The 25,629-nt window shown below is 42.9% G+C and overlaps 1 protein-coding gene across 2 annotated transcripts in view; it reads right to left on the bottom strand.

The window, feature by feature from the left end:
- lancl2 (LanC lantibiotic synthetase component C-like 2 (bacterial)) overlaps positions 1 to 19,733 on the bottom strand; it is a 24,674-nt gene extending 4,941 nt beyond the window's left edge. For both annotated transcript variants that reach the window (XR_013772915.1, XM_079291972.1), the window contains exons 1-9: positions 19,493 to 19,733; positions 18,317 to 18,529; positions 9,273 to 9,390; positions 8,984 to 9,191; positions 8,152 to 8,299; positions 5,120 to 5,266; positions 4,007 to 4,189; positions 1,059 to 1,235; positions 292 to 364 (exon numbers count right to left, since the gene is read on the bottom strand). Coding sequence is in view for 1 of the 2 variants with exons in the window: in XM_079291972.1 (XP_079148098.1) it covers positions 292 to 364; positions 1,059 to 1,235; positions 4,007 to 4,189; positions 5,120 to 5,266; positions 8,152 to 8,299; positions 8,984 to 9,191; positions 9,273 to 9,390; positions 18,317 to 18,481 (1,219 nt within the window). In the remaining variant the exon portion in view is untranslated. The remainder of the gene's footprint in view (positions 1 to 291; positions 365 to 1,058; positions 1,236 to 4,006; positions 4,190 to 5,119; positions 5,267 to 8,151; positions 8,300 to 8,983; positions 9,192 to 9,272; positions 9,391 to 18,316; positions 18,530 to 19,492) is intronic.
- Between the last annotated feature and the right edge of the window lie 5,896 nt (positions 19,734 to 25,629).

The following is a 25,629-nucleotide window of genomic DNA, read 5'->3' on the forward strand; positions in this document are numbered from 1 at the left end:
TGTGTCATCAGTGGTTCATTACTGGAACTTTCTGCTGTGTTGTGCTGCCAGGCGGGTCCTTCATTCTTTCGTAACAGCTAATTGAAAGGCCACTCTAACAGAGTTACACAGGGTGCTGTGTAATTGGCCTTTGATGGAAGAATAGCTAGCAGCAGACTGCGTTTCCCAACACAAATTGCAGGCCCGCTACTACATCGATTCAAAAGTGGGGAGTTCTTGAAAGGGAAGCAAAATGTCAAAGCGGATTTGAAATCGGTGTGGTGGAAAAGTTGCATGATTAATAGTCGGTACCTTCAAATAGAGAGTAGGGTCTGTCTGGGATGCGACAGCCGTGGGTCCCGTAGGCCAAACACCACTCGGCAAACTGGAAGGAGGAAGGCAATATCAATGTGTTTATAGACATCAATGCAACGATCAACCATACACGTTTGAGAATATGCCAAAGAGAAGAAATAAAATGAGGCATCAAGTTATGGCTTGATTAGGTCAGTGCCACCAATAACACATGATGTGTCCTTTATCTCAGCAACAAGACATCGGTTCTCTTTAAGCTGCGGACAACGTGACATTCATTTGTGTGAAGGCTGTTGGGTGTCAACAGAAAACTATGAGATTTTACGTTGTAAAACGACTTGAATCAGCAGCCTGTTAACCAGCCCCACCTTCTGTCTGTGAGCATCAACCTTTGAGCAGACGCCTCAAAAGAGAACTCTGCAGATCAAAACATCAAACTTAATGCAACAGAACAAGACGTATGGACTTCTTTATTTCACGTGTTCTTCTTACTCACTAAAACCTGGCGCCTACGTTACCCACAATGCAATGCAGACGGAAGCTAAAGTAGCCTGCAGCAGAGATGAGCAGGAGGCCACAGAGGTCTGGTAAGGTCACTTATTTCTGATTCCACACCTCCGGAGTTTTGTCATTCTCAAATTTGTAGTCTTCAGACCCAAACGGCGCTGACTCAAGTGACATCACTTGAGGACATGACCCAGACTTCACATAGCTGCCGGTGGTTTTTTAGCTCCTCCAAAAGCAGCCCAACACTTGGTTCCTACCTTGCAGACGCGGTACAGGTATTTCTTCTCCTGGGTGAGCTTGTACAGGGACAGGAAGGCGTAGGCATTGCCGGCGGTGCCGTGGCAGATGCCGTAGCCTTTTCTGAGCAGGCCCCGCTGCCAGATCACCTCAGCGCAATCTGCAGCCTCCTTCAGGTACTTTTCCTCTTTGAACACCTGGGGAGACATGCATGAAGGCAAACCATTCGTCACACTTGGGACAAAGGAGTAGCTCACAACAAACACTGTCAAAATGCACTGGCACTTTAAATGCATGGCAAGACGTCAGCACCCATCACAATTCATAATGTTGTGAAACAACTTGTCCACTTGGGATTGGGAGTTGTCTTATCTGCTTGTTTCCTTATATTTCGGTTCAAATTTACAAAACCTGCACAATTAAGAATAAAAGAAAGGTGTAATTCTCAAAGTGCACGAGCTCTCAGTGCTTCTGTGCTATTTGCACGTATTTAAATAATATTTGCAGATATTTGGCACAGAAATTAGGCTAATTCACAAAAATGGAGTTACAGCGCTCATATATTTTGGGATGCTGTGAGAAAAAAACTAAATGGATAAAGCTCCCCTGCATGCCATTTTGGAAAATACATGAGAATTTCTGCCTCGTGGCTGTATGCTTCCACCAACTAGTCAAGTTACAGTTCACTTCCATGTCTGTGCAAAACTGTCATTTGATCCTCTTAGATTGTGTGAAAATGTCATAATTAGCTCATGCATTGTGAGGTCACGGTGCCCTTTGGCCACCAAGTTCTAATCAGTTCACCGTGTGCGCCAAACCTGAGAGCTCCTAAAATATTGCGTTCATGAGAATTGAGCGGACGGACGGACGAAGCCCAGAACATAATCCCTCCTCCCACGGCTGTTGCAGAGCCATTAAAAAAAAAATGAGGTTAGTAAATAAACAAAAGATTTCTTCACTTTACATCTGTAAAAAAAGGGAAAATTGCACTCGGCTGCAAAACTTTATGGGCACGTTTGCACTGCAAGATCATTAATGGTGTCTTCTGTGAATTGGACCTTGAGGCGGAGCAATTCAGCAGCCCCAATCCATTCTCTGAGATATTACACCGAAGGGCGAATGCACAGACAACAATAATTGTACATCTTGGCATTGACCTAAACAACCAGAATGAGTCCTTGTATCATTGAGGCCGTGCGAGACACCAGAAGGAACCTTGCCGGCAGGCTGGTCGGTGTGTTGCATCCTTCCCTGTAGAGCAGAAGAGAGTCGACCTGTCAGACATGTGTGAGGTCTGCGAGGGCTTCCAAGAGGAAGCAGGACTTTGAAAAGCAGCAGCCTGTGTTCATGGAGCTGCTGTGTCATGTAAAGACAAGCAGAGAGGCAGGAAACAAGTTGCATCCGAAAAAAAAATGTGGATCTGATTCAATCAGGACATTTAATATCAACTATTGTGGTGAAAGACTAATCCTTCAAACTAAAAATACAAAACATTTTCAATGGAAATAAGTGATAGTTACAGCCCGAAACACAACTTTAGGTGAATAATAATAATAATAATAATAATAATAATAATGAGGAAGCTTCTTTGGCCCAGATCTCGATCAGTCTTTTGCATTGGGCATCTGATCCGATTATTTTCACCTATATCCATCTCACACTTCTTCACTGTCACAAGCTACTTGATCAAAACACTGGAGGTCCTGATTTAAAGCTGACCAACTTAAATTATTACTATAACGTGAAGGAAGGTCTAACTGGAAGAAGTCGTCTCCCAAAACCGATGTGAAGCGCTCGGGTAGAAATAAGATGCGTCACTCTGTTGGATTTGTCGGAACCACAGAAGCACTCGGTCCGTTCTCTGTGAAACGCTGCAGCTGTTAGGAAGGAGAGGATCAATTATTATCGGCTTTATTTTAGCCCATACGGATCCATCAAAGCATGCCACGGTGGATCCCGATACTGACTCCTAACATCTCCAGTGAATGGAACAAACCACAGAAGCACTCACTGTCAGATGCTCTTGAACGAGACCATCTTAAATTGGGATGAAGCCTCTTCAGCTGCCTCAGAGTCCTCTTCAAGTAGAATTTTCACCAACTCCCTCTTTTCCATGTACTGTATTGAAACGATATGATCCCCTTTGTGATTTGAAGTTCTGTGTTTTAATGTTTTAATGAATGTTCTTAATTGTTTTTAAATCTCCTTTTCTTTTGCCTTATGTTTTGATGCTTTTAATGGTTTTATGTGAAGCACTTTGAATTACCTTGGTGTTGAAATGTGCTATACAAATAAACTTGCCTTGCCTTCTGTGCGTTTATGCAGAGCCCCGCACAAGGCCGGCCCTCACAGCGGCAGCGCAGGCTCCAGTGCGGCCGATTATTGTATTAATCTCATTAAAAGACGAGACCTGTTTCATAAGGGAAATGCATCATACACGGGAACTTTAAGGTCAGCGAATGAGTCGCATAGCCGGTACGGCGACAAGCTCTGTGTTGCATAGCAACAAGAGTGATGTGGCACTCCCTGCAGCCTTTCCATGTCTTCCTGCGCTACTGCCGATGTTGCCAGCGTTATGCGAGTCTGAGACAATTACAAAGCTTTAACAGTTTGGAACTTCTCTCTGTAGTCACACTGTCTCTGTATTAGTGAGAAGAATGGGGATGCCAAGATAGTAGCCCAATAGCTGCTAATGTGCCAAGAAAAGAAGAAATTAGCCTACGATGCATTACTGCAGTGTGTGTAGGTGTGTGTGTGTGTGTGTGTGTGTGTGTACGGCCATGCTATTCAAACAAAAGATAGCCGGTGTGTAGGAGGGGCATATTTGTGCTCTATCGGTTTTGATTTGACCACATTTCTGAATATAGGGTCCATGCACAGCCTGGTCAAGAGGTGTCAGTGTCGGACCAGGGTGGTTTCCCAGAGCGAGAGCTTTGACCACACGGCACAATGCATGAGCAGGTCTCACCTTATAAGCCATGATGAGCATGTGGACGACACCGGGCGCGCCGTGGCACCAGTGAACCAGCCGGTCGCTCTCGTTGCTCAGCGACGACGGGAAGTTCCCCGAGCGAAACCTCTTGTGGCGGACGTAGTCGATGCTGGGACGGATCAGCTCCGACAGAACGTCCGGGTGGACCTTTGCTCCCGGCTGGAAAGAGAGATCGTTTTAATTATCGCTGGTCCTCTCCGTCAGAGTTAACACACAACCAACAGATAAAAGACAGGACGCCCACACTCGGCGGCCACGGCAACTCAAATGAAGCCGGCACAGAGAGTCCCAGCAGGCGGCTGGTTGGTTGCCTATACGCACTTTTGATTTGACTTTTGACAACACGTCGTATGAGCTCGTTCATAACCACCTCACGGCCACGGAATGTGGACATTCTTTAAAGGGGAAATGAAAGAATTAGGGTTGGAACACATTCTGGTGTTTACCGGAACCACTTGAATGACATCTTCTTCATTTTAAAAAGTTGGCAAACAAAGTAGCAGAATGCTGCAGCAAACTGTATCATGCTGCACGCTCAAGTTTTGCAGTTTTGGTGACTCACTCACTTTCTCAAAACACCTTTTATACTGCAATCGACCGCCTGCTGCCTCCTCCCTTTCTACTCCCAACAGTCCCCCGGCTGGTCGGCGCCGCTAGGGATAAGACAGCAGAGTGCCTCTCAGACCCCCAGCTGCTACTCTGTGTCCCAGAGACACAGAGGGGGAAACAGTTTACTCACTTTTATTGTTGTGGACGGTGTGTTTGGCTAGCCACTAAAGGAACTACTAACTCACTCTCTCACTCTCTCACACACACACACACACACGTTTTGTTTTGAAAGATTGGAAACAAATATCCAAATAACAAATAGATATATAGGACAAATACATCTAAATTTGACTAGCCTGTACTAGCGTCGTAACTACAGATGTTAACCATATAGAAATTTGCCTACAGAGCACAAGACACACTGCATGACACAAGTCTTTCTAAATCATGGCATGTATCAACTATTTGTTCAGACCACACAGTTCAAATTTGACGAAGACGTCGCAACACCATCGACCAGCCACTGGACCCCCGTCTCACCTGCATGAGCATGTAGAAGATGCCAGCCAGGCCGTGGGCAGCGCCGATGTACTGCTTCTTGTGCCATTCATAGAGCAGGGGGCAGCGCTCCGTCTTCTTCTGCTCTGCCGACATGTTCTTCCCCGATTCCACGATGGCCATTGCCACCTGAGGATTGGTGTGGGAGGAAAAGGGTTTTATAGTGGAGAGGACTGGTCTGACAGCGTCCTGGCAGAATGTTAGTTCTCCTTCTAGGAACTGAATTCCTACGTCCTGCCAGAATGTCCAAAGAGAGTTTAGCCCACAATCAAACCTGCTTATTGGATCAAAATCCTTTCAAACCCCTCAGCAAATCTAATTAGGTTTAGCTTTTAACATTCATACATACACACATATAGGTATATGTACAGTACAGTGGTGGGCCGTCAGGGCCTCCAAGGCCTTCTCTGCTGGCCTAAACAGAATCACAAAGCTATTTATATTTTATAATTTTATAATTGTTCTTAAATACACTACATGTATTATAATTTATAAAAATATTTTTCCCATTATCTTATGTTCTCATTGCACAGCTCCTGTCTTCCTCAGTTGCTCTGCTTCCACTGCAGCTTGTTTTAAGTCGAGCTTTTATCCAATCACATCTGTGTCTCTAGGTAAGAACAGAACCAGAGGCCTGCAGACGGAGGCCTGCATCCATGTGCAGATTAAAGTGAATGGGGACGATATTGTTGATTGTCATATTCTTCAACCAATCAGATCTTTAGTTTGACATGTTGGGCGTATTCTTTGACGTATCAGCGCCTGCTCGCCGGCCTATAAAGACGTCAGCATTTAATACCTACATAGTTACAGCCTTAGAAACTGATATTATCTGTGGCGCCATCATGTGGTTATAAGGTGGTATTTCAGCTGCAGGACAACAGTGAAGGCCCAGGTATGAAACGCACGGCCCGCCACTGGTACAGTATATATGTATGTGTATGCATGGTTGCGTGTCTTGCAGCTGGAAGTCAGCAGTTTGTTGTCCCCAGGCAAGATGGAGTGAATGATAAAGAAAGGCAAACTGTTCTGCTGCAGCAGCACTGCCTCCCTTAATGACAGAGCAGATTTATAGCCCGCCAACTGTTCATTTACACAATGCTTCACTCCTATACATCTATACTGCCATCCCGCCTCAAACGCACCTTTCCTTTCCCAAAGCACTATTTCATCTTCATATATGTATACAGTATATTTGCATCTTGCAGAGTTGTGATGATACTGCATCTCTTTTTTTATGTCTAGAGAAGACAAACTAATGCTGATCACACACGCACGAGAATGAAAAAAGAGACAACATCTTGACAAAGTCTCACAACGCTTCAGAGAGAACAGTTTAAAAGACAAAAAACAAAACCTCTCTAAACAGCACCCTGGGGCGCAGCCACTGTTTGGTATAGCGTGCAGAGTGCTGTGTGTGTGTGTGTGTGTGTGTGTGTGTGTGTGTGTGTGTTGGTGGTGACGGGTATATGAACAGCAGAGCGGTGCTGCAGGGAAACTGGAGCTTTACAGCTTCACATTCCTGTCCCTTCATCAGTCATAACAAAGCCTCTATCGGAAACTCGTGTGAGCCCACTGCTGCTGCCTACTCTCTCAGCCCCTCTGTCACACTGTGTGTGGGTGTGTGTGTGCACAGTATATGTGTTTTGGCCTGGCACTTCACCAAAAGGGGACAGCTGGCCCTGCAGTTTTTGTGCAGCGAGTGTGTGTGTGTGTGTGTTTAACTAAATAATTAAAAGAGTGTGGAGAGATTATTATCCACTGTATGCGTTTGTGTCCTCTGTGCCCTGGTCCTCGTCCACTTCTGTCCCAACTCGATGTCTAACAGATGGTTATTACAGCAGCCTGCCATCTAGAGATACCTTCCAAGCAGTTTCCCCTCCTCTTCTATGGAGGAAGAGCAGAAACTCAAACACCGTCTCTGCATGTACGAACATTAGAGCCTGGCCAACATGTAGAGAACTGTATATACCTCCTCAACAGCATTTATCAGATTGTAAATGAACTGACAAGCTGTAACAGTCAAAGAGAACAAAAAAAAAAAAGGGATGAAATTAGACACTTCTGCTCGTGAAGTCACTTAAGTGGACGTAAACGAGGTATCGGCATATATTTTGGCCAATAAGTGACAAGAAATTCCAGTACAGAAATGCCAAAGACTCCGTTACACGTGCTGACTGAAGCCTCGGGTTTCTGTTGACTAGAACTAGACCAAAGCGTGCAATTATGAAATAACTCAAATGTGACAAAACTGTAAAAGCAATGAACCCTGTGGTGGCTGATGTCGCTGTGGTCAGCCTCCAACAGAACAGCTATCAACATATCAGTGTAATCAGAGACATGAGCAACTCATGATAACCTCGGATTCGATAGGATTTTCCCCCCTAATCAGCCAATGATCGTTATCGGCCAATATTTGTATACGTTTTACTACGCATCACACCAGCATGCCATCTTAAATCACAACCGGGGCAGCATTGAGCCAGCTTTGTTTGGTTCTTCTTCACCGTGGTACTGAGGGATGTCTGTATGAAAAGAGGCTGATGAGCGAGAGAGAGAGGAACATGTAGTACATGCTGCCTGCCAATCGTCCCATTTTTCTGCTTATTGATCCTTCTCTGGTCGAGCTTTATTTATCCAAAGAAAACCGTCTGCAGAGTGATTCATTCACGCACGTTAAGGAGATCGATTGAAAGCACAAGTTATTTTAAATTTGTTATGAAAATGGTTTGTAAAATGGTTAATATATTCAGCATCCCCCACACAGGCAGATGGAATGATCCTCTTGTTTCATAGCCACATCTAACCCCCCGCTGTTAACAATAGGTCAACACATACAGATACAGAGGTCTTCACACAGACCCTGAGATCCACCGAGACGGTCGGTGACCGGCCCCAAACAACCAGATCAGAGCACCCTTCGTGCTGAACTGCTTGACAAAGCAATATGCTCGTGCTTCAAAATACTTCTTGATGTAAGATGGAGACTGTAACTGTTAAACTAAGGGAGTTACCTTGGTAACGGTGCTCTCATCCACCGTGTCAGCTCCCATCTCTTTGTTGACGTAGAGCAGAGCGTAGAGGTACCCGGCGCGGCCGTACAGCAGCTCATCTGGCATCTCGGAGTCTGGACTCAGCACGGACCGCTGCAGCTGGAGGAGCCTGCCGGTCTCACACGCACAGGCACACACACACACACACACGCACGCACGGGTTACTTACCCGTTAATTACACAGAAACACGCTTCAAAACATCAGAACTCAGTGTTTCACACAGACTGTACTTGGCCACAATAATATTATTAAATATGTTTGGAGGTATTCAGTATTGTACTCATCACTAAAACACATCCCTGCAGCTCAGGATGTCGCTGTGAAGGAACTTCCCCTGCGCTCGTGATGATTGACTCACTTTCACTTGTTTTTTTTGGTAATTTATCCTGACGTTAGTGATATATAAATGAGCTATTATTAGGTATATTATTGCGTTGTAAATGATTAAGATGTTGTTATTCTTTGCAACCAATAAACAGAAGTGACCATATTCGGAGTGCGGAGGAGTGACGTGCTGTATTGAAGAAGACTTGAAACTAGAGATTGAGACCATGAACTCATGTTTACAATGTTTACTGAGGTAATAAATCAAGAGAGAAGTCGAGTCATTTTCTCATAGACTTCTATACAACCAGTGGAGTCGCCACCTGGTGGACACTAGAGAGAATGCAGGTTTTAAGACACTTGCGCATTGGCTTCAGTCGGCAGAGCCGGAAGTTGCTGCCTGGGTGCTACTCATTTAAGAAGGTGACGTGGTCCACATTGGATGCACCGTGTTGAACAACCGCTCACCTGGACAGGCAGTCTTGGCTGTCAGCAGTGTTGTTCAGTTTGTGGTGAACCACCACGCCTACTGCCAGGGGCCCTGCGTCGCCGCACAGGAACGTCACTTTACGGCCGTTCAGGATCCTCATGGTCCGCTTCACGTAGTCCAGTGCCCTCTGCAGGTCGGTGGCCTCTTGGGACACCCGGTACAGCTGGAGGTACAGCAAGGCAATACCTGTGGTGAAGATAGTACGCCGGGGATCAGTAAACCTGACACAAGGAACAGGCGCACACTTTTATAGTGCTGGCAACAGACCTGTCCAGCCGGTGTAGGTTGAGAAGTCATGGGGGTCAGCGGTCCTCAGGCCCTCCTCCATCTGCTGGAGGAGATCTTTGATCTTATTCTGGACCTTCTTCTGGAATGATGCGCTCACCTGAGGAGGAGAGAGAAAGCACAATTATGAACTCCAGCCACCTCGACAGAAACAAGACAAAAACTCATCAACGCCAACATGGATAGTCCTTCCACTGTTCCAACAATCACCAACTCTGGTTGTGTCGAAATAAACTCCATTCAAAGAGTTGGAAATGTGAAAAGAAACAGCCATCATATGCACTCCTCAAAGCTACCAGACTCCATGGGCAAGACGAGGCATTCTATCTCACTTTTAATTGTGAAAAACACTTCAACAGAAACAAAATAAAAAAAACTCCTCAAAACCGTCTCTGATAGTCTTTTCACTGTTCTAACAATCACCAGCTGTAGTTTGACAGTTTGAAAGAGAGACTGAAGGCCTAAACACACTGAAAGCATCGAACGAGCAAAGAAAACCTTTCGTTTTAAACAGACGAACAAGCACCAAATGCGTTGTATCAAGGGCAACCAAAACTGCAGGTGCAGTATGCTAGGGGTTAATGCCCAGAGGACATTATTTTATTAAAGAAATAAATTAAAATATAATAATAAAATTCAGTTAACCAGCACATAGTAGCCTAAAGGAAAGTACACAATGTATAACTTGTTAACACATTTTGCTTGTGTTTTGCGAGCTGGCTGTAACAATGTGGGACGTAGCTTAATTGAGCACGCTAACTGAGGAGATTTGATTCCATTCATCACCCTCCATTTATTCTTCATTGCAAAACATTTTTTATAAATGAGTTGATCACTTTGAACCCTAAGTTGATATCTTCTGGGTCCAGGCTACAAGGGTAATGATACCAATGACTCTCTCCAGGAAAAGTCGGGGCCCTGTATGCAGCGAGCCTTCTCAATTCCTGTCCTGCAAGTTTATAGAAAAAGAAAGGTGAGGCTGCAAAGAAACAACAGTAAACATGCAAACTAAGCATACATTCCTCGTCAGCCTGTTCAAATAAATTGGGCAAAGAAAGTTTTAACCACATTAAACTTAGCTTTATTAAATGTCAGGTCTCTGTCAGGAAAAACATTTTTAATCAATGATTTTATTGTTGGGCACAAACTGGACATTTTGTTTTTAACTGAAACTTGGTTAAATCAAGATAACAGTGCAGCTGTTCTTATTGAATCAACACCTCCCAACTTCAAGAGCGCATAAGAAAGGAGGTGGAGTTGCTGTTTTATTTAATGATTCTCTTCAATGCAAGCAGATGCCCTTTGGTCATTTTAGTTCTTTTGAATATGTGGCTCTAAATTCCACTCAAGCTTTATTCCTAAACATTTACAGACCGCCTAAATACTGTGCAACCTTCTTTGATGAGTTTACTGAACTGCTGTCTGTAATCTGTATTGATTTTGACTGTGTTGTTATTGTTGGTGATTTTAATATCCATGTTGATAATCCCCAGGACAGAGAGTCTATAGAACTATGTGGTGTCCTTGATAACTATGATCTGACTCAGCATGTGACAGGACCCACCCACAACAGGGGGCACACTCTGGACTTAATCATCACCAAAGGTGTAAACATTTCCAAGGTTGCTGTGACTGATGTTGCACTCTCTGATCATTTCTGTGTTTTCTTTGAGAGTGCAATCTCCTTGCACACAAATGTCCAAACCAAGGTTGTGACAAAGCGTTACATCTCAGAAAACACCAGTGAACTATTTATTCAGAAGTTCTCCTCCACACCAGCCCTCTCTTGTCTCTCAGTCAATGAGCTTGTAGATGGCTTCAATTTTAAAGTAAAAAATATTATTGATGCCATTGCACCCACTAAAGTGAAGGTTGTCTCGGGTAAGCAAAGATCTCCTTGGAGAAATGCTACGCTGGTCAGAATAGAGAAACGAGAGTGTCGGAAAGCTGAGCGCAGGTGGCGAAAAACTAATCTCCAGGTTCACTGTGACATCTATAAAGAGAGACTTCGCAATTATAATTTGGAACTTAGAAATGCAAGGCAGTCATTCTTCTCTGACATAACCAAAAACAAGAACAATACACGCGCCTTATTTGCTACTGTCGACAGGCTAACAAACCCTCCAGTGTCGGTAGCTGCTGAACTCCAATCCACCTGGGCATGCAATCAATTTGCCACCTTTTTTACTGACAAAATTCAGAAAATTAGACAAGCAGTCAGTGCCTCCACATCAACCACAGGATATGTGTTGTCCCGATCTAACATCCATTCAAATATCATGACACAATTTCATTCAATCGACCGTAGAAGCCTAGAAGACATTATACTACATCTGAAGTCATCCTCCTGCTGCTTGGATATTCTACAAACACACTTTTTCAAAAATATTTAAAACTGCATGACCACTGATCTCTTACAAATTGTAAACACATCCCTTCCCTCAGGTGTCTTCCCACAAGCCCTAAAAACTGCAGTTATTAAACCGCTCCTAAAGAAGGCTAGTTTAGACTCCGCAACGATGAAAAATTATAGGCCAATATCAAACCTCCCATTTTTAAGTAAAATAATTGAAAAAGCGGTTTTCCAACAGCTGACCAACTTCTTGGCCGTAAATAACTGCTTTGATGTTTTCCAGTCAGGCTTTCGACAGCACCACAGTACTGAAACTGCTCTTGTTAAGGTTTTCAACGACATCCACTTAAACATAGACAATGGCAGAAGTTCAGTCTTAGTCTTACTAGATCTCAGTGCTGCATTCGACACGGTCGACCATGCCATACTCCTAGAAAGACTAAACATCTGGGTGGGACTCTCTGGCACAGCACTTAACTGGTTTGAATCCTACTTGAAGGACCGAGAATACTTTGTGTCTGTAGCTGATTACACATCAGAGCTGACTAAAATGACATGTGGTGTTCCCCAAGGTTCAATACTGGGGCCTCTTCTGTTCAACATCTACATGCTTCCACTAGCTCAGATTATGGAAAGCAACAAAGTGTGTGATCATAATTATGCAGACGACACACAAATCTACATAACTATGTCACCAGGGGACTATAATCCCATACAAGGGCTGGGTAACTGCATTGAACAAACCAACAACTGGATGTGCCAGAATTTTCTTCAATTAAACAAAGATAAAACAGAAGTAATTGTTTTTGGTACCAAGGACGAACAATTGAAAATCACCGCTCAGCTTCAGTCACTGATGTTAAAACCCACAAACCAAGCCAGAAATCTAGGTGTAGTTATGGATTCAGACCTCAACCTGAACAGCCATATCAAGACAATTACAAAATCAGCCTACTATCACCTGAAGAATATATCAAGGATTAGAGGACTTATGTCTCAACAGGATTTGGAAAAACTTGTCCATGCATTTATCTTCAGCAGACTGGACTACTGTAACAGTGTGTTTACAGGTCTCTGTAAAAAGTCTGTCAGAAAGCTGCAGCTGATTCAGAACGCTGCAGCTCGAGTGCTCACTAAGACCAGGAGGGTGGATCATATCACCCCAGTTCTGATGTCTTTGCACTGGCTTCCTGTCCAACAAAGAATTGACTTTAAAATCCTACTGTTGGTTTACAAAGCACTGAATGGTTTAGGGCCAAAATACATCTCTGATCTGCTACTACCTTATGAACCATCCCGACCCCTTAGGTCGTCTGGGACCGGTCTACTTTCTGTTCCCAGAGTCAGAACTAAACATGGAGAAGCAGCGTTCAGTTTTTCTGCTCCTCATATCTGGAACAAAGTCCCAGAAAGCTGCAGGTCTGCTGAGACCCTCAGCTCATTTAAAGCAAGATTGAAGACTTTTCTGTTTGCTGCTGCCTTTAATTGAACCACATTCAATTCATATATTAATCAATTTCCTGCATTTCACTACTGTATTTTATTTCTTACACTGTTCTTAATTGCTGTTAAATCTCCTTTTCTTTTGCCTATGTTTTGATGCTTTTAAAAGGACTGCACAATATATCGCCATTTCCTCCGGGACCGAGTTCGTGCAAGGCGTACACTATAAAACGCAGATCGGCAGAGATCTTTTCCAGACGTGGTTTGTGTGCGAGTAATTGCAGAATTGCGGCAGTGTATGGTTGATTGCGTGCAGCGCAATGTCTCAGGGAGACATCTATTGAAATTTAGAAAGTGCACAATATGTCGCCATTTCCTCCAGGACCGAGTTCGTGCAAGGCGTACACCAGCGGTTCCCAAACTTTTTAGGCCACGCACCCCCTTCTACATCCCGACCGGCTTCACGCACCCCCAACCCCCCCCCCCCCCCCCCACACACACCTTAAAAAAAATAAAAGCAACAGAGCCGCATAAAAATCGGACGAATGAGAGAACAGTCTGCTCGCGCGTGGCGTTTGTTTTCGTGCCTTCGAAAAGGTAACGGACGTAACGTTACGAAGGTAACGGACGATTGGCCAGATTGGCCACATCTGTAGGCTCGTCTACTTGCAGAGAGTAAAACTCACTCTTCTTCACGCGACCGACCAATGTAGCCAGGATGTCTTCGGACAAAGCATCGATGCGCGCGACAGTGTTGTTGGACACCGGGATCACGTCCAACTTTTTCGCTTCTCTCTCTCCAATCATACATTCCACCATCTCTTTAACATTTTTCCCTCTCCACCACCGCCTCTCCTCCCTATTACGCGGTCAGAATACTACCACAACACGCCGCCTGTCTCCGGCAGAAATGCGCTAATCCACGCACGGGAACAACACCGAGTTGTAATATATACCTCCATAACACCCCGCCACTCTCGGCTCATACCTCCCCAGCAACGAGGCACATCACCCGGTCACAATACCTCCAGAATGTCCCCCGGGTGAAATCCGGGACTTGGTTTTATGGTTCCGAGTGGCGGGCGCTCACTCGTTGGCGCTGGGACGCGAGGTCTCCAGCCGTCCCCGCCGTGAGGCACCCGATCGTCAGGTCTGTCAGCCCTCGGAACAGGCCGCGGGTCAATAACTTGTGGGTGGCGGGGTAGAGGCGAGGCAGATCACAGAAAAATAATAAAGACTAGAGTATGGCAAAGATATGTTGATGAGAAGCGTATTTGTACGTCAAACACAAACGTAATCAGGGAGAAAATACGTTCGTGGTAAAACGTAATTGAGAATGCATTTTAGTTTTGGGGGAACGTAATTTTTAGGAGAAAGGACTGCACCGCCATTACATTTTTCCTCTCGCGCACCCCCTAGAGGCAGCTCGCGCACCCCACTTTGGGAATCCCTGGCGTACACTATAAAACGCAGATCGGCAGAGATCTTTTACAGATGTGGTTTGTGTGCGAGTAATTGCAGAATTGCGGCAGTGTATGGTTGATTGCGTGCAGCGCAATGTCTCAGGGAGACATCGATTCAAATTTAGAAAGTGCACAAAATATCGCCATTTCCTCCGGGACCGAGTTCGTGCAAGGCGTACACTATAAAACGCAGATCGGCAGAGATCTTTTACAGATGTGGTTTGTGTGCGAGTAATTGCAGAATTGCGGCAGTGTATGGTTGATTGCGTGCAGCGCAATGTCTCAGGGAGACATCTATTGAAATTTAGAAAGTGCACAATTTGTCGCCATTTCCTCCAGGACCGAGTTCGTGCAAGGCGTACACTATAAAACGCAGATCGGCAAAGATCTTTTCCAAACGTGGTTTGTGTGCGAGTAATTGCAGAATTGCGGCAGTGTATGGTTGCTTGCGTGCAGCGTAATGTCTAAGGGAGACATCAATTATTGTTTCAATGTATGTTTTAAATCTCCTTTAATGTCTTACACTGTTTCTTTAATTGTTTTTAAATCTCCTTTTCTTTTGCCTTATGTTTTGATGTTAATGGTTTTATGTGAAGCACTTTGAATTACCTTGTTGTTGAAATGTGCTATACAAATAAACTTGCCTTGCCTAAGTTTGCACACAGCCCACATTGTTGGTTCTAATCTTCTCAGTACCTTTGTTAACTTGCTAGCTAATTCACCACATGGCACACACCACATTTGTATTTGACAAATTGATGGATTTATTTGGCAATATAATTGATTTTTGTCTTCAAAGAATGTTCTGTTTATGAACAAAGGGCTTACTCTTGTTAATCAATTGACGAATATATATTTCTCATTTCTAAAAGACAGGTTTATGATTATGTCCGCTTATGATTTGGTAAAAGCAACTCGTAAACATCAATACTTTTAATAATGCACCAGGTTAGAGGGTTCCTTGTACAATTTGACGCATTAGATCTCAGAGAATCTATTCTATATCAAAGCAATAACGGTATTGTAACTGAAATATCCTTAATCTATTCAATGTTGAATCGGCAAACAAATGGAATGGGGACCCTGTGACTCAGTGCTAGCCCTGGTTACCAATAACACTAACAATGGCACCAAGTTGTCCACGTATGCCAGCATGCATCTAAATAGAATTCAGATATCATGTATTTCATCATAGAGCATGAGCTTTTCCTACGGAGACATGCCCAAACGTCTGCTGGGAAATAGGCCGACGTGGAGCAGCTGGAGCCGTACAGATTCCCGAGCAGAGATGCCAGATGTCACCTGCACAGATTACACCTCTGCCCTCCACAGCTGGCACCACGCGGCTACTAATGGCTTGATCTGGTGAACGACAGAGACTGTTTTCATCTAAATCGGTTGAGTGAACCTGAGAGCAGCAGGTCCACATTTGCCTTGCAAATTCCAGAGGTCATATAACACCCGAAAGCGTGTTCTGTCAGTCATGTTCTGTCAGTGAGGGAAAGCCTAATGCCTTCTCAGATATCACCCAGGAGGTTATGACCCAGACTCTCCATCATCAGGAAACACACAATGTTATTGGGTTATTTTCCACAAGGCTCAAGGCTCTAATTACCCTTTACAGATTTAACCGGATAGGTCAGACCATGCTTCAAAGGGTGGTTTAATCCTGGATATGGAGTTAATTCATTCTCTACAAGCTCCATTCAGCCTACACTGTGAAGTGTAGAAGAGGATCTGGGGAGCCACAGAGATTTCAGTGAGTCTCTCACTAGCCACCTCTTCAATCAAACACCGATTGGGAGTCCGGCAGTGCGCAAAAAACGCAGGAGCTATTTGTTGGACTCCAGGCCCATTTCTCTCCTATCCACTGGCCTGATAAATTAACAGGGACCGCCTAGAGAACAGGTATCTCAGCTCTGGCCAATCTCTGCTGCTGCTCGTTCAAGCCAGTCTCGTGCACAAGCTAGTACCAGATTGCATCTGCAGCAATCATTTTACTGCCCACATGATGGGATACACGGTTGGGTAAACTAGCAGAGCCCTGCACCAGCAATTATTGTCATTGTCAAGTGTTAGATGGCTGACCGTTACGGGTAGGGATTTTATTTTGGGTGGTCCCTGCTGTTAGCTTTAGTAATCATTAACCAGTGGTTCTCAGATCTAGAAGCAGTACGGTCGCTAGGACTTTAGTTTACTTTATACCTTACCTATAGTATAGTGTTGTTAGCTAGCTGCTGTGTGAGCCCGACAGCTGAGCAGAAGCAGCATTGAACGACGTGCAGATGAATACAGCTTTAAAAATGTAAACTGTATACAATTTGATAACACTTTATACAAGTGGACGTTACCCAGCATCCCCCACTCATTCTCTCTGACCAGAGACAGAGGGCACACTCTGACCAGAGTGTGCCCGCTGTCCTCTAACAGGAGGATTATGACGGAGTCGTTCTGTTCTCACTGCTGCAGTCATCCACAGACAAAGGAGAGAACAACGCAGAGGCAGAGTGACAGACGGGATTGTTTCACAAGGATAAATGTTACTGTTTAGCATAACAATGCTACGTTCAGAAAAGCAGAGGAGAACGAGAAGGGTGCGACTAAAAATGACACAAAGCTCCGCCTGCAGCTCCTACACGACACAGTACTATACACACGTAATGAAACACAATTCCTTGTTAGTACTATTGGGGTATATTTTTACACAATACTAATGTTGGTTGGAACCAAAAAAAGACTTGTGTTGTTCTTCTGAGAGCCTTGTCAGTAGATACCGCCAACAAAAAAGCTTTCCTGAATCCCTTTTCATTGGCTCACCGGCACCTGAAGTGACACGCCCACACAACACACCCCCACGCTCTCCATCAAAACAACTCCTGTTGCTGTTTGAGCAATTATGTGTCTGGACAACAAACGCTAAAGATCTAAAGTTCTGTCTCATAAAGGCACATATGGGACCTCATTGTGTTCCACTAATATACATTTTTCACAAACTACAGCCTCTAGACAAATAGACCAAGTCCAGATCAAAAATACTACACTACACTCAATAAAGTCATATTTGTATATGCAATAGATTATCCCAGAAAAGCACACAACTCTTTAAATCAGTTTCACATTGAAAATGCAAACAAATGAATTAACATTTCACTGCATATTTCACATCCAGGCCATACATATTGCACCACTATACGTCAAATACATTTTATCAACATATATATTTGGAAAAAGACCTGGACCAATGTTGGAGACCTGGTCTAATGTGGTCTACATGTGAGAAAACAGACTGGACCCCCCCCCCCATGCATTTTCACAAATGAATAAAGTGTTCACACCTCTGAAACTGTGCGGAAGCTAACTTCAGCGTCATAACGCTGACGTAATGTAACGTAAAGCAAATGCCTGTGACCTGCTGTATTCGGGTAAAGTTACTATGATACGCAGTAACTTTACTTTTACGTCCACCAACCTCAACCAGCGACATTAATGTTTTCCATCAGCATCGTTAGCCTGAACCTGTGAGTCTCAAGAGCTGTCCTCAATGTCTTCACATTGCATTAACTTGGGCTCTGTTCACTAGCAACCATTCCTCTAAAATGCTCCATATGCACTCAAATCATTGCGGAGACGCACAACAAATAGTGGGAAGTCTCGTGACAACTAACTATGACAGAAGTGCAAGTCTGAGCTAAGCTAGCTCGAGTTTCTATTAGCACTTCAGCAGGTGTGTTATTTAAATAAATGCTGCAAACGCAAAAACCTCTCACCTTTCCTTCTGCATCAAATGGGTCATTGTAAGCTTCCTCTGCTCCGGAGCCGGAGGGGAGGGCTCCTGGGTCCCAGTCTGGGTACGGGTTTGGAAAGGATCGCTCCTCCATCTCTGCCTCTGTAGCCGAGATCAGCTTCAGCCGCTTGGACACGTTATCTCCCATCGCTACGGCGGCTCGGCAGGGATAAAAAAAAGAAACTCCTCAGGCACACTGTAGGGGAAACAAGAAAACGCGTTTGAGAAAATGACATATCAAACTAAACCACAACAAAGTGACGCGAATAAATAACAGGACAATTGGAAAGTGGTTATGAAAATGGGTTTTAATGGGTTAAAGTTTGTCGCAGAGGCAAACTTATATCTGCTCCTCATTATACGAACGAAATACGGAAAAAAGTTATAAAAACAATCCACGCCTTTATAACTATATATATAGCTATTCCTGTTAGCTAGAGAATGGCTTAGCAGCAATATGCAAAAGTGACAGATTAGTCTATAGGCTACTTTCATTTTGAAGAGAATAGAATGCTGTATGGCCGTATTATTTCAAAATGCTAATTTGTCGTCTGATCGTTGTAGTTTCTAAGGATATTCACGTGTTTGTCAGGATCAAAAGCACAATATTTGTCATTCCGGGTTCCTTTGTTGTTATTTAACCAGTATAGGCTAAATGATTTGGGTTGTGGTTCACATATTCAGACTATAAAGACCCACGGTGCTTATAGGAAATCCGAAAAAATTTAAAGTTTGTTCAGCTCAAACTTTTTAATACATTACTAACAAATGTAAAAATAGAAAATAAAAAAAACAGCTAAAGCTATTGCCCTTTATTGAGGCATAAAGTTTAACAATTGAGTGTAAAAAAACATTGGCTGACGAATGTCACCTTGAGCTAAGCTTTCCACACAGGCCCCGTAATGGTTAATATATACAATCAAATAAATGTCCAAAACATTTGCATGATGCTGAATTTTTAAATCCCTTCTTTTGTTTTGGTGGCTGTGCCTCTAACAACATGTGAAGGTAAGATGAGAAGAATGAAATGCCTCAATAGAAATACACAACAATTGTTGCTGCACTGTGGCTGCTGGATCAGTAGATTGCAGTCACAGCTACAAATTCCAAAAAAAAACCCACTGCAGGTAATGACAGGTGGGGCCAGAAGCGGGCTTACCAAGAAGCGATGTGATCAAGCAGGCTATCCGATCAGCAGTCTGTGTAGTCCCCCGGGGTCTCTCTTCACAGCTTGTTTATGTGGATCCTGGTCGGGGGGGTTGCGGCAGACTCCAGCCTCCCGGCAGCGTCTCTCAGCATTTCAATGTTCCGGCAGCCTCTCCTGTTCTCCGGGTGGACAGAGGAAAAAAACAAAACAAAAAGTGGAGCACGCGGGCTACAGGCTGCCATGTGTCACGGGATCACCGTGTCTGTCTCTCGAGCTCTGCTGCATCCTTCCCCTGCTGCTCCTCTCTGTGCGCGCCGACTGCTGCCGATGCTGTTCGGTCTCTCTCTCTCTCTCTCTCTCTCTCTCGCTCTCTCTCTCGCTCTCTCTCTCTCTCACTCCCCTCCCACCCTTCCACCGAGAGAAAGGGCAAGCTCAAATCGTGGCAGCGGCAGCTAGTACAGGCACTTCCTGTTGCAAGCTCAGCTGCCACGACTTTCTGTGGCAGCTGAGTTTGCAACAGGAAGTGATTGCCACTGTATGTGGCAGCTGCCACTAGCATCTTGTGGCAGCTGCCAGCATTTCGGAGCGGATTCCGCGGTAGTTTAGCCTTTATTTGTCGTTATTTGACATTATGTGACAATACATTAAGGTCATTGAAGGCATGACTGTTGGTAGTTGTAATTAGTTTATTAAAAAAAGACCGAATTATAATGGTATGGCCACTCGTTTTTGTCAACAAGCTAATTGCGGGCTAACTTCAGTTGATACCTGTTGCCCATGGCAACGATAAACACTTTCACGCTGCAGACTAAAGGAATGCAAATTAAAAATATGGATGGATATGCATTGTACTGTTTAGAGTGATAGCAATCCATATAACCTATTGACTTGGATATATATACGCAGTATATAGATATATATACAGTGTGCCACAAGTTGTTGCAACAGTTACCACCGTTTTGTGGTTCCTGCCACTACTTTTCGCGACCGTTTTCACTGTTTGCGACTGCTGCCACTAGCATCTTGTGGCAGCTGCCACTCTTCCAGAGCGGATTCCGCCGTAGTTTAGCCTTTATTTGTCGTTTTTTGACATTATATGACAATACATTAAGGTCATTGAAGGCATGACTGTATTATCATGGTATGGCCACTCGTTTTTGTCAACAAGCTAATTGCGGGCTAACTTCAATTGGTACTTGTTGCCCAAAACAAAGTCATGTTTGTTCCAGCGAGCAACTGGGACAACCAGGTATGTGCAACATGAGTGGCAACTCAACTCTATTTTATTTATATAGCACTTCATACACAACACAGTGAAAATTTCAGTTTTATGTAAGTAACTTATGATTCGAGGGAAAATACATTTTGGAATATTTGCAATTGACGAACCTGATGAAATGATTGTGGAATATTGGAAGTTGTCCCACCTCTGTTTTTTCACAGGGTTTTCCATGACCACATAAAGAACTACCAATGGGTTCAATGCTCAACTTGCAAAAATTGGCTGCATTTTGAGTGTGCTGGTGTGGAAGGTGACTGGACATCAAAGGATTTCTTTTGTGGATGCAACATTGTCCCAGATGTGTAAGAATCATCTCATTCATTCGTTGATTGATATAAAAGTGACAATTGTTTTAGTTGCGTTTGATATAAATTAGGGAAGAATTTCCCTTAGTGTCTCCAATAATTTTCAGTTTTATGTTCTATATTAAAGTGTCATATATTTAACATAATTCATGGATCACTGGAGTTAACACATAATAACATTGTAAAATTAACAAATAAATAAATAGACAACGTAAAAAAGACTGTTAATGACAAAGAAATATACGATTACCCAAACAAGATTCATAGCCTTTAGCGATTTACAGTATAGACTGGCAACAAGCTAGTTATATATACAGTATAACCAATGTAAAATGTGATACATGGTAATTAAAGGTGTATGTTGTAAAACTACAACATGTAAAGATTTTCGTCAAATTCAGGCAATGCTTCTGTCTTAAACAGAGACAACATCTTGGAGTCTGTTAAAGCAGAAGAAATTCTTAAGGATGAAGAAATAAAGGTAATAACATACATCGTACATTTTCTCCAGTGAGCTGTACAAAGGTTTTTCACATAAAACTGGTATTCACTAATTATACATAACACTGAATCTACAACTACATATACATCTTATATTTCAGGACTTGGAAAGAAATCTGCAGAGTGGGCATTTTCTCTCCAACAGAATGTATCTGTGGAAACACAGAGGATTGGATGCAGCCCTTCGAAAATATTACAGTGAACATTTCACTTTATTCAGTGACATGAAGGTAGAGTGTGCTCTTTTTGTCTTATTTGTACACACAGCATTTTAGGCAGAGGAGGGGAAAAGGTAGGAATAGATTGATAGAGAAATGTTACCGTGACATTTTCTTGTTCTCCTCTTTCAGGATGGTATACAAAAAGTGTTTTATTTGTTTCTTATTTACTTGTTTTCCCAGACAGAACAGATTATCCAACGTCTGGAAAGACTACTGTCAGTGCCTGGAACTGTAGCTGAGAAGCAGCTATTCATCACAGAGGTCATTTTGCCAGAGGTGAGCTATTGAGGATGTGTACCAAATTAACAATTACCGGTAGTTTAAGAATTACGTTTACAGCAGAAAATTAGTGAGTTATTAATGGCATAGGCCTCTGAGAGATACAAGTGTCAATAGACATTTGAGAACACCATTTGGAGAATATAAACTAAAACTACAACTGGAAGAATAACTTTGTATCAATGTGCTAACTTAATTGGGTAACCTGGTACAGGTAAGTATCAATTTAAATGAAATATAAATGTATGTATGTAATGACTGACAATTAACATTTGGTAAAAACTGTCAAATTGATTTAACATACTTTATAATTATTATTATCGATACATTTTTGCAGGTTGTGATTCAGTGGTTGCAAAGGACCAGCAACATGTGCAGATACCAGGCAGAATCTGTGCTGCTGGAGAACACATATAAAGAGAAAAGGTAGACCACATGACTTGTGTTTGAATTGTGGGTGAGCATGCATATGTGTAACATCACGAAATCCATTATGCCAATCCTGGCTAAGAGTGGTTTTGCATGTGAAGTTGACATAACTGTAATGACTGAATGTGGCAGTGGTTCATTTACAGATAATATATATTTTTTCAGTGCTCCAGAGTTGTCAACAAGTGACAGAGAAAGCACAGAAGAGGTAAGAAATGTTAAAATCTTTGCAGTCAGAGACACAGATGCTAGTGCGTAGTTTGATTTACAGTGGCTTTATTTCTGCATTAAACAACAAAGCAGAGTATATTTGATTTACCGTAATCCACAAGACAAATTCTATTTTTTGCTGAAATAACTTTTAACGGATTCATGTGCTCAAGGGCGACACCTGATGGCGGAAACCATGCAGCACATTCACAAACATCAGAACTTCATATTATGTATTGCATGCATGTACAGGAATAACAATTAAGCTGAATATAAACCGATTAGATGAATGAAGTAGATTCTTTAATCCAAAAATAAGAAATAATAGATTTTGGGCTGCCTGATAAACAATAAAAAAAATGGATTAGCATGAAATACTAAAACTGTAAATATAAATGAATGTCATTTAGCCTTTCACATAAGATCCATCATGAAGGTATTGTCTGTTGCATGATCATAAGACAATATATTACATTACAGCAATTTTGGGGTTAAGTGTCTTGCTCAAGGACACATTGACATGCGACTAGCAGAACCGGAGCCAGGAATTGAACCGCCAACCCTCTGATTGAAAGACGGCCCTGCTATCCACTTAGCCACAGTCGCCCGATATAGAATCACTTCACTACTTAAATTAAGCAGCTTTTGTGAACTCACAGGATATCTAATAAGATTGGTACTTAATTATGTGCATGGATTAAGCTCTGGCTAGAATTGGTTTGCAACTATTTATTGTCAGCATTAATTTACATAAATAAATACAGGTAAATCTTATTATATACTGCCATTCAATTTGAAAGGCTCTACGATGGAACCCATCCAGCATTACTGTTTGTTCTTTGTTGCTTATTTCTCTAAATAGAGATTTGACTTTTAGATGTTGAATGACACATATGTTGACAAAGACAACATTTGTTGTTACAAAACATCTATTTGTTAATTAGGTACTGTAAATGCTGTACAAGTTTGAAGTATTCGTTGGTTACAACACCAATATACAATAAATACTTTGAGTACACTTTATTCTTTACTGCAGGTAAATGTTCTTCTGAGAGACAGCCTGGCTGCAGCTGACTGGTGTCGCAAGACACAATTTGATGGAGGGTTTAAAGTGCCCGCTGTCCTTTCCATGGATGAAAAGGAACAACAGGAAGCCCTCCAGGAGCTGCACAACTGCGAACATGACCCAAGTGAAGAGTCTCCAGCAGAGCTTTTCACTTTTGTTTTTGATAAACAGAAGGACTATGACAAATTCTGCACAGAGCTTATTGATAAAAACAATTTTAAAGTGTTTGAGGTTTGAGGAGAAATAATTATTCTACATGTGCTTTACAAGTATTGTAACTCACTAACCTTTCACTGTCAATGTATGTTCGTTTAAATGTCTGTATTTTGCTGTGTTATTATTGACAATATGTCAAATTGTTATTGTTTGTTGTTCAATACATTTTTTTTAAAATAAACCATCGACCAAACAGCCGTGTCACCTTTCCCAAAACTTGTGGCAACCCACACGTTCTAAACAGTACAATGCATATCATCCATATTTACAACCTGCATTCCTTTAGTCTGCAGCATGAAAGTGTTTATCGTTGCCATGGGCAACAAGTACCAATTGAAGTTAGCCCGCAATTAGCTTGTTGACAAAAACGAGTGGCCATACCATGATAATTCTGCCTTTTTTTAATAAACTAATTACAACTACCAACAGTCATGCCTTCAATGACCTTAATGTTTGGTCACATAATGTCAAATAACGACAAATAAAGGCTAAACTACCGCGGAATCCGCTCCGAAATGCTGGCAGCTGCCACAAGATGCTAGTGGCAGCTGCCACATACAGTGGCAATCACTTCCTGTTGCAGGCTCAGCTGCCACGGAAAGTCGTGGCAGCTGAGCTTGCAACAGGAAGTGCCTGTACTAGCTGGCGCTGCCACGATTTGAGCCAGCTCCTACTGTCCACCGATCTGCCCCGCAGTGGTCTGCACAGAGAGTTGCGGAGGCAGATCACGGCCCAGCCACCACCATAGCCTACTAGCCGGTAAACGTCGGCACTTGGCGGACCCGGTCCAGGCTGCTGACTGATGACAGATGGTGTTGGTGTCTGATGCTGCCGGCATTCGGCAATATTGCCCCCCTCTCCTCGCTTTTTCCTCCTGCTTTTTCCTCCTGCTTTCCCTTTTGGTAATTTTCTCCGGCTGCCTATTGCACATACTACATCCTGTCACTGTAATTTTTAATTACAAAACGTTGGGGGATCTACATTTCGTTAAACATATTCAGAGATTAAAACTTGAGTCATATTCTACTGATTCCTCAAAAATATGTCATTTTTTTTCATTTTTTTGAAAAGAACGCTTCATCTCAATAATAATATTCCAAGAGCACTTTACAGAAATGCTTTCCTGATTCGCTTCTTTCCAAGCAGGCTGACCACTACAACAACTATATCAGAGCACTAATGGCCTTATATTTTATTCTATTTCCTATATGTCCACACTTGTCCTGACAATATCTCCAGAGCAGAGTCGCAGTAATCCAGTCTAATATACAACAGAACATCTAAAAAGCAGCAGCCTGAACCTGATGCTGCCCTCCAGTGAGGCTCTCAGTCTCTCATCTGGTCTCTTCATGTAACGCCACTCTCCATCAGAGGAAGGAGCGCTCGATGAATATCCTAAACAAGTGACTTATATAAGTATGTATCCCGCCTCCTGCTTGTTTGCATGTGGCTGATATTCATTTAGTCAGAAAAATTATTCAATTAGTCTCATTATTTTTCAGACCGAGGAATAAAAGTTCTGAGGAGGCTTTTCAGCTTTGCTTTCTCATTCTCAACAGTCACATTTAAAAGACATTGAGATGTTTATATGGCGATTATTGAGGAACTGTTATGCAAGATATGTTGCACCTTGATCCCAC

Source organism: Melanostigma gelatinosum (genome assembly GCF_949748355.1).
Source record: "Melanostigma gelatinosum genome assembly, chromosome: 20".
NCBI lineage: Eukaryota > Metazoa > Chordata > Actinopteri > Perciformes > Zoarcidae > Melanostigma > Melanostigma gelatinosum.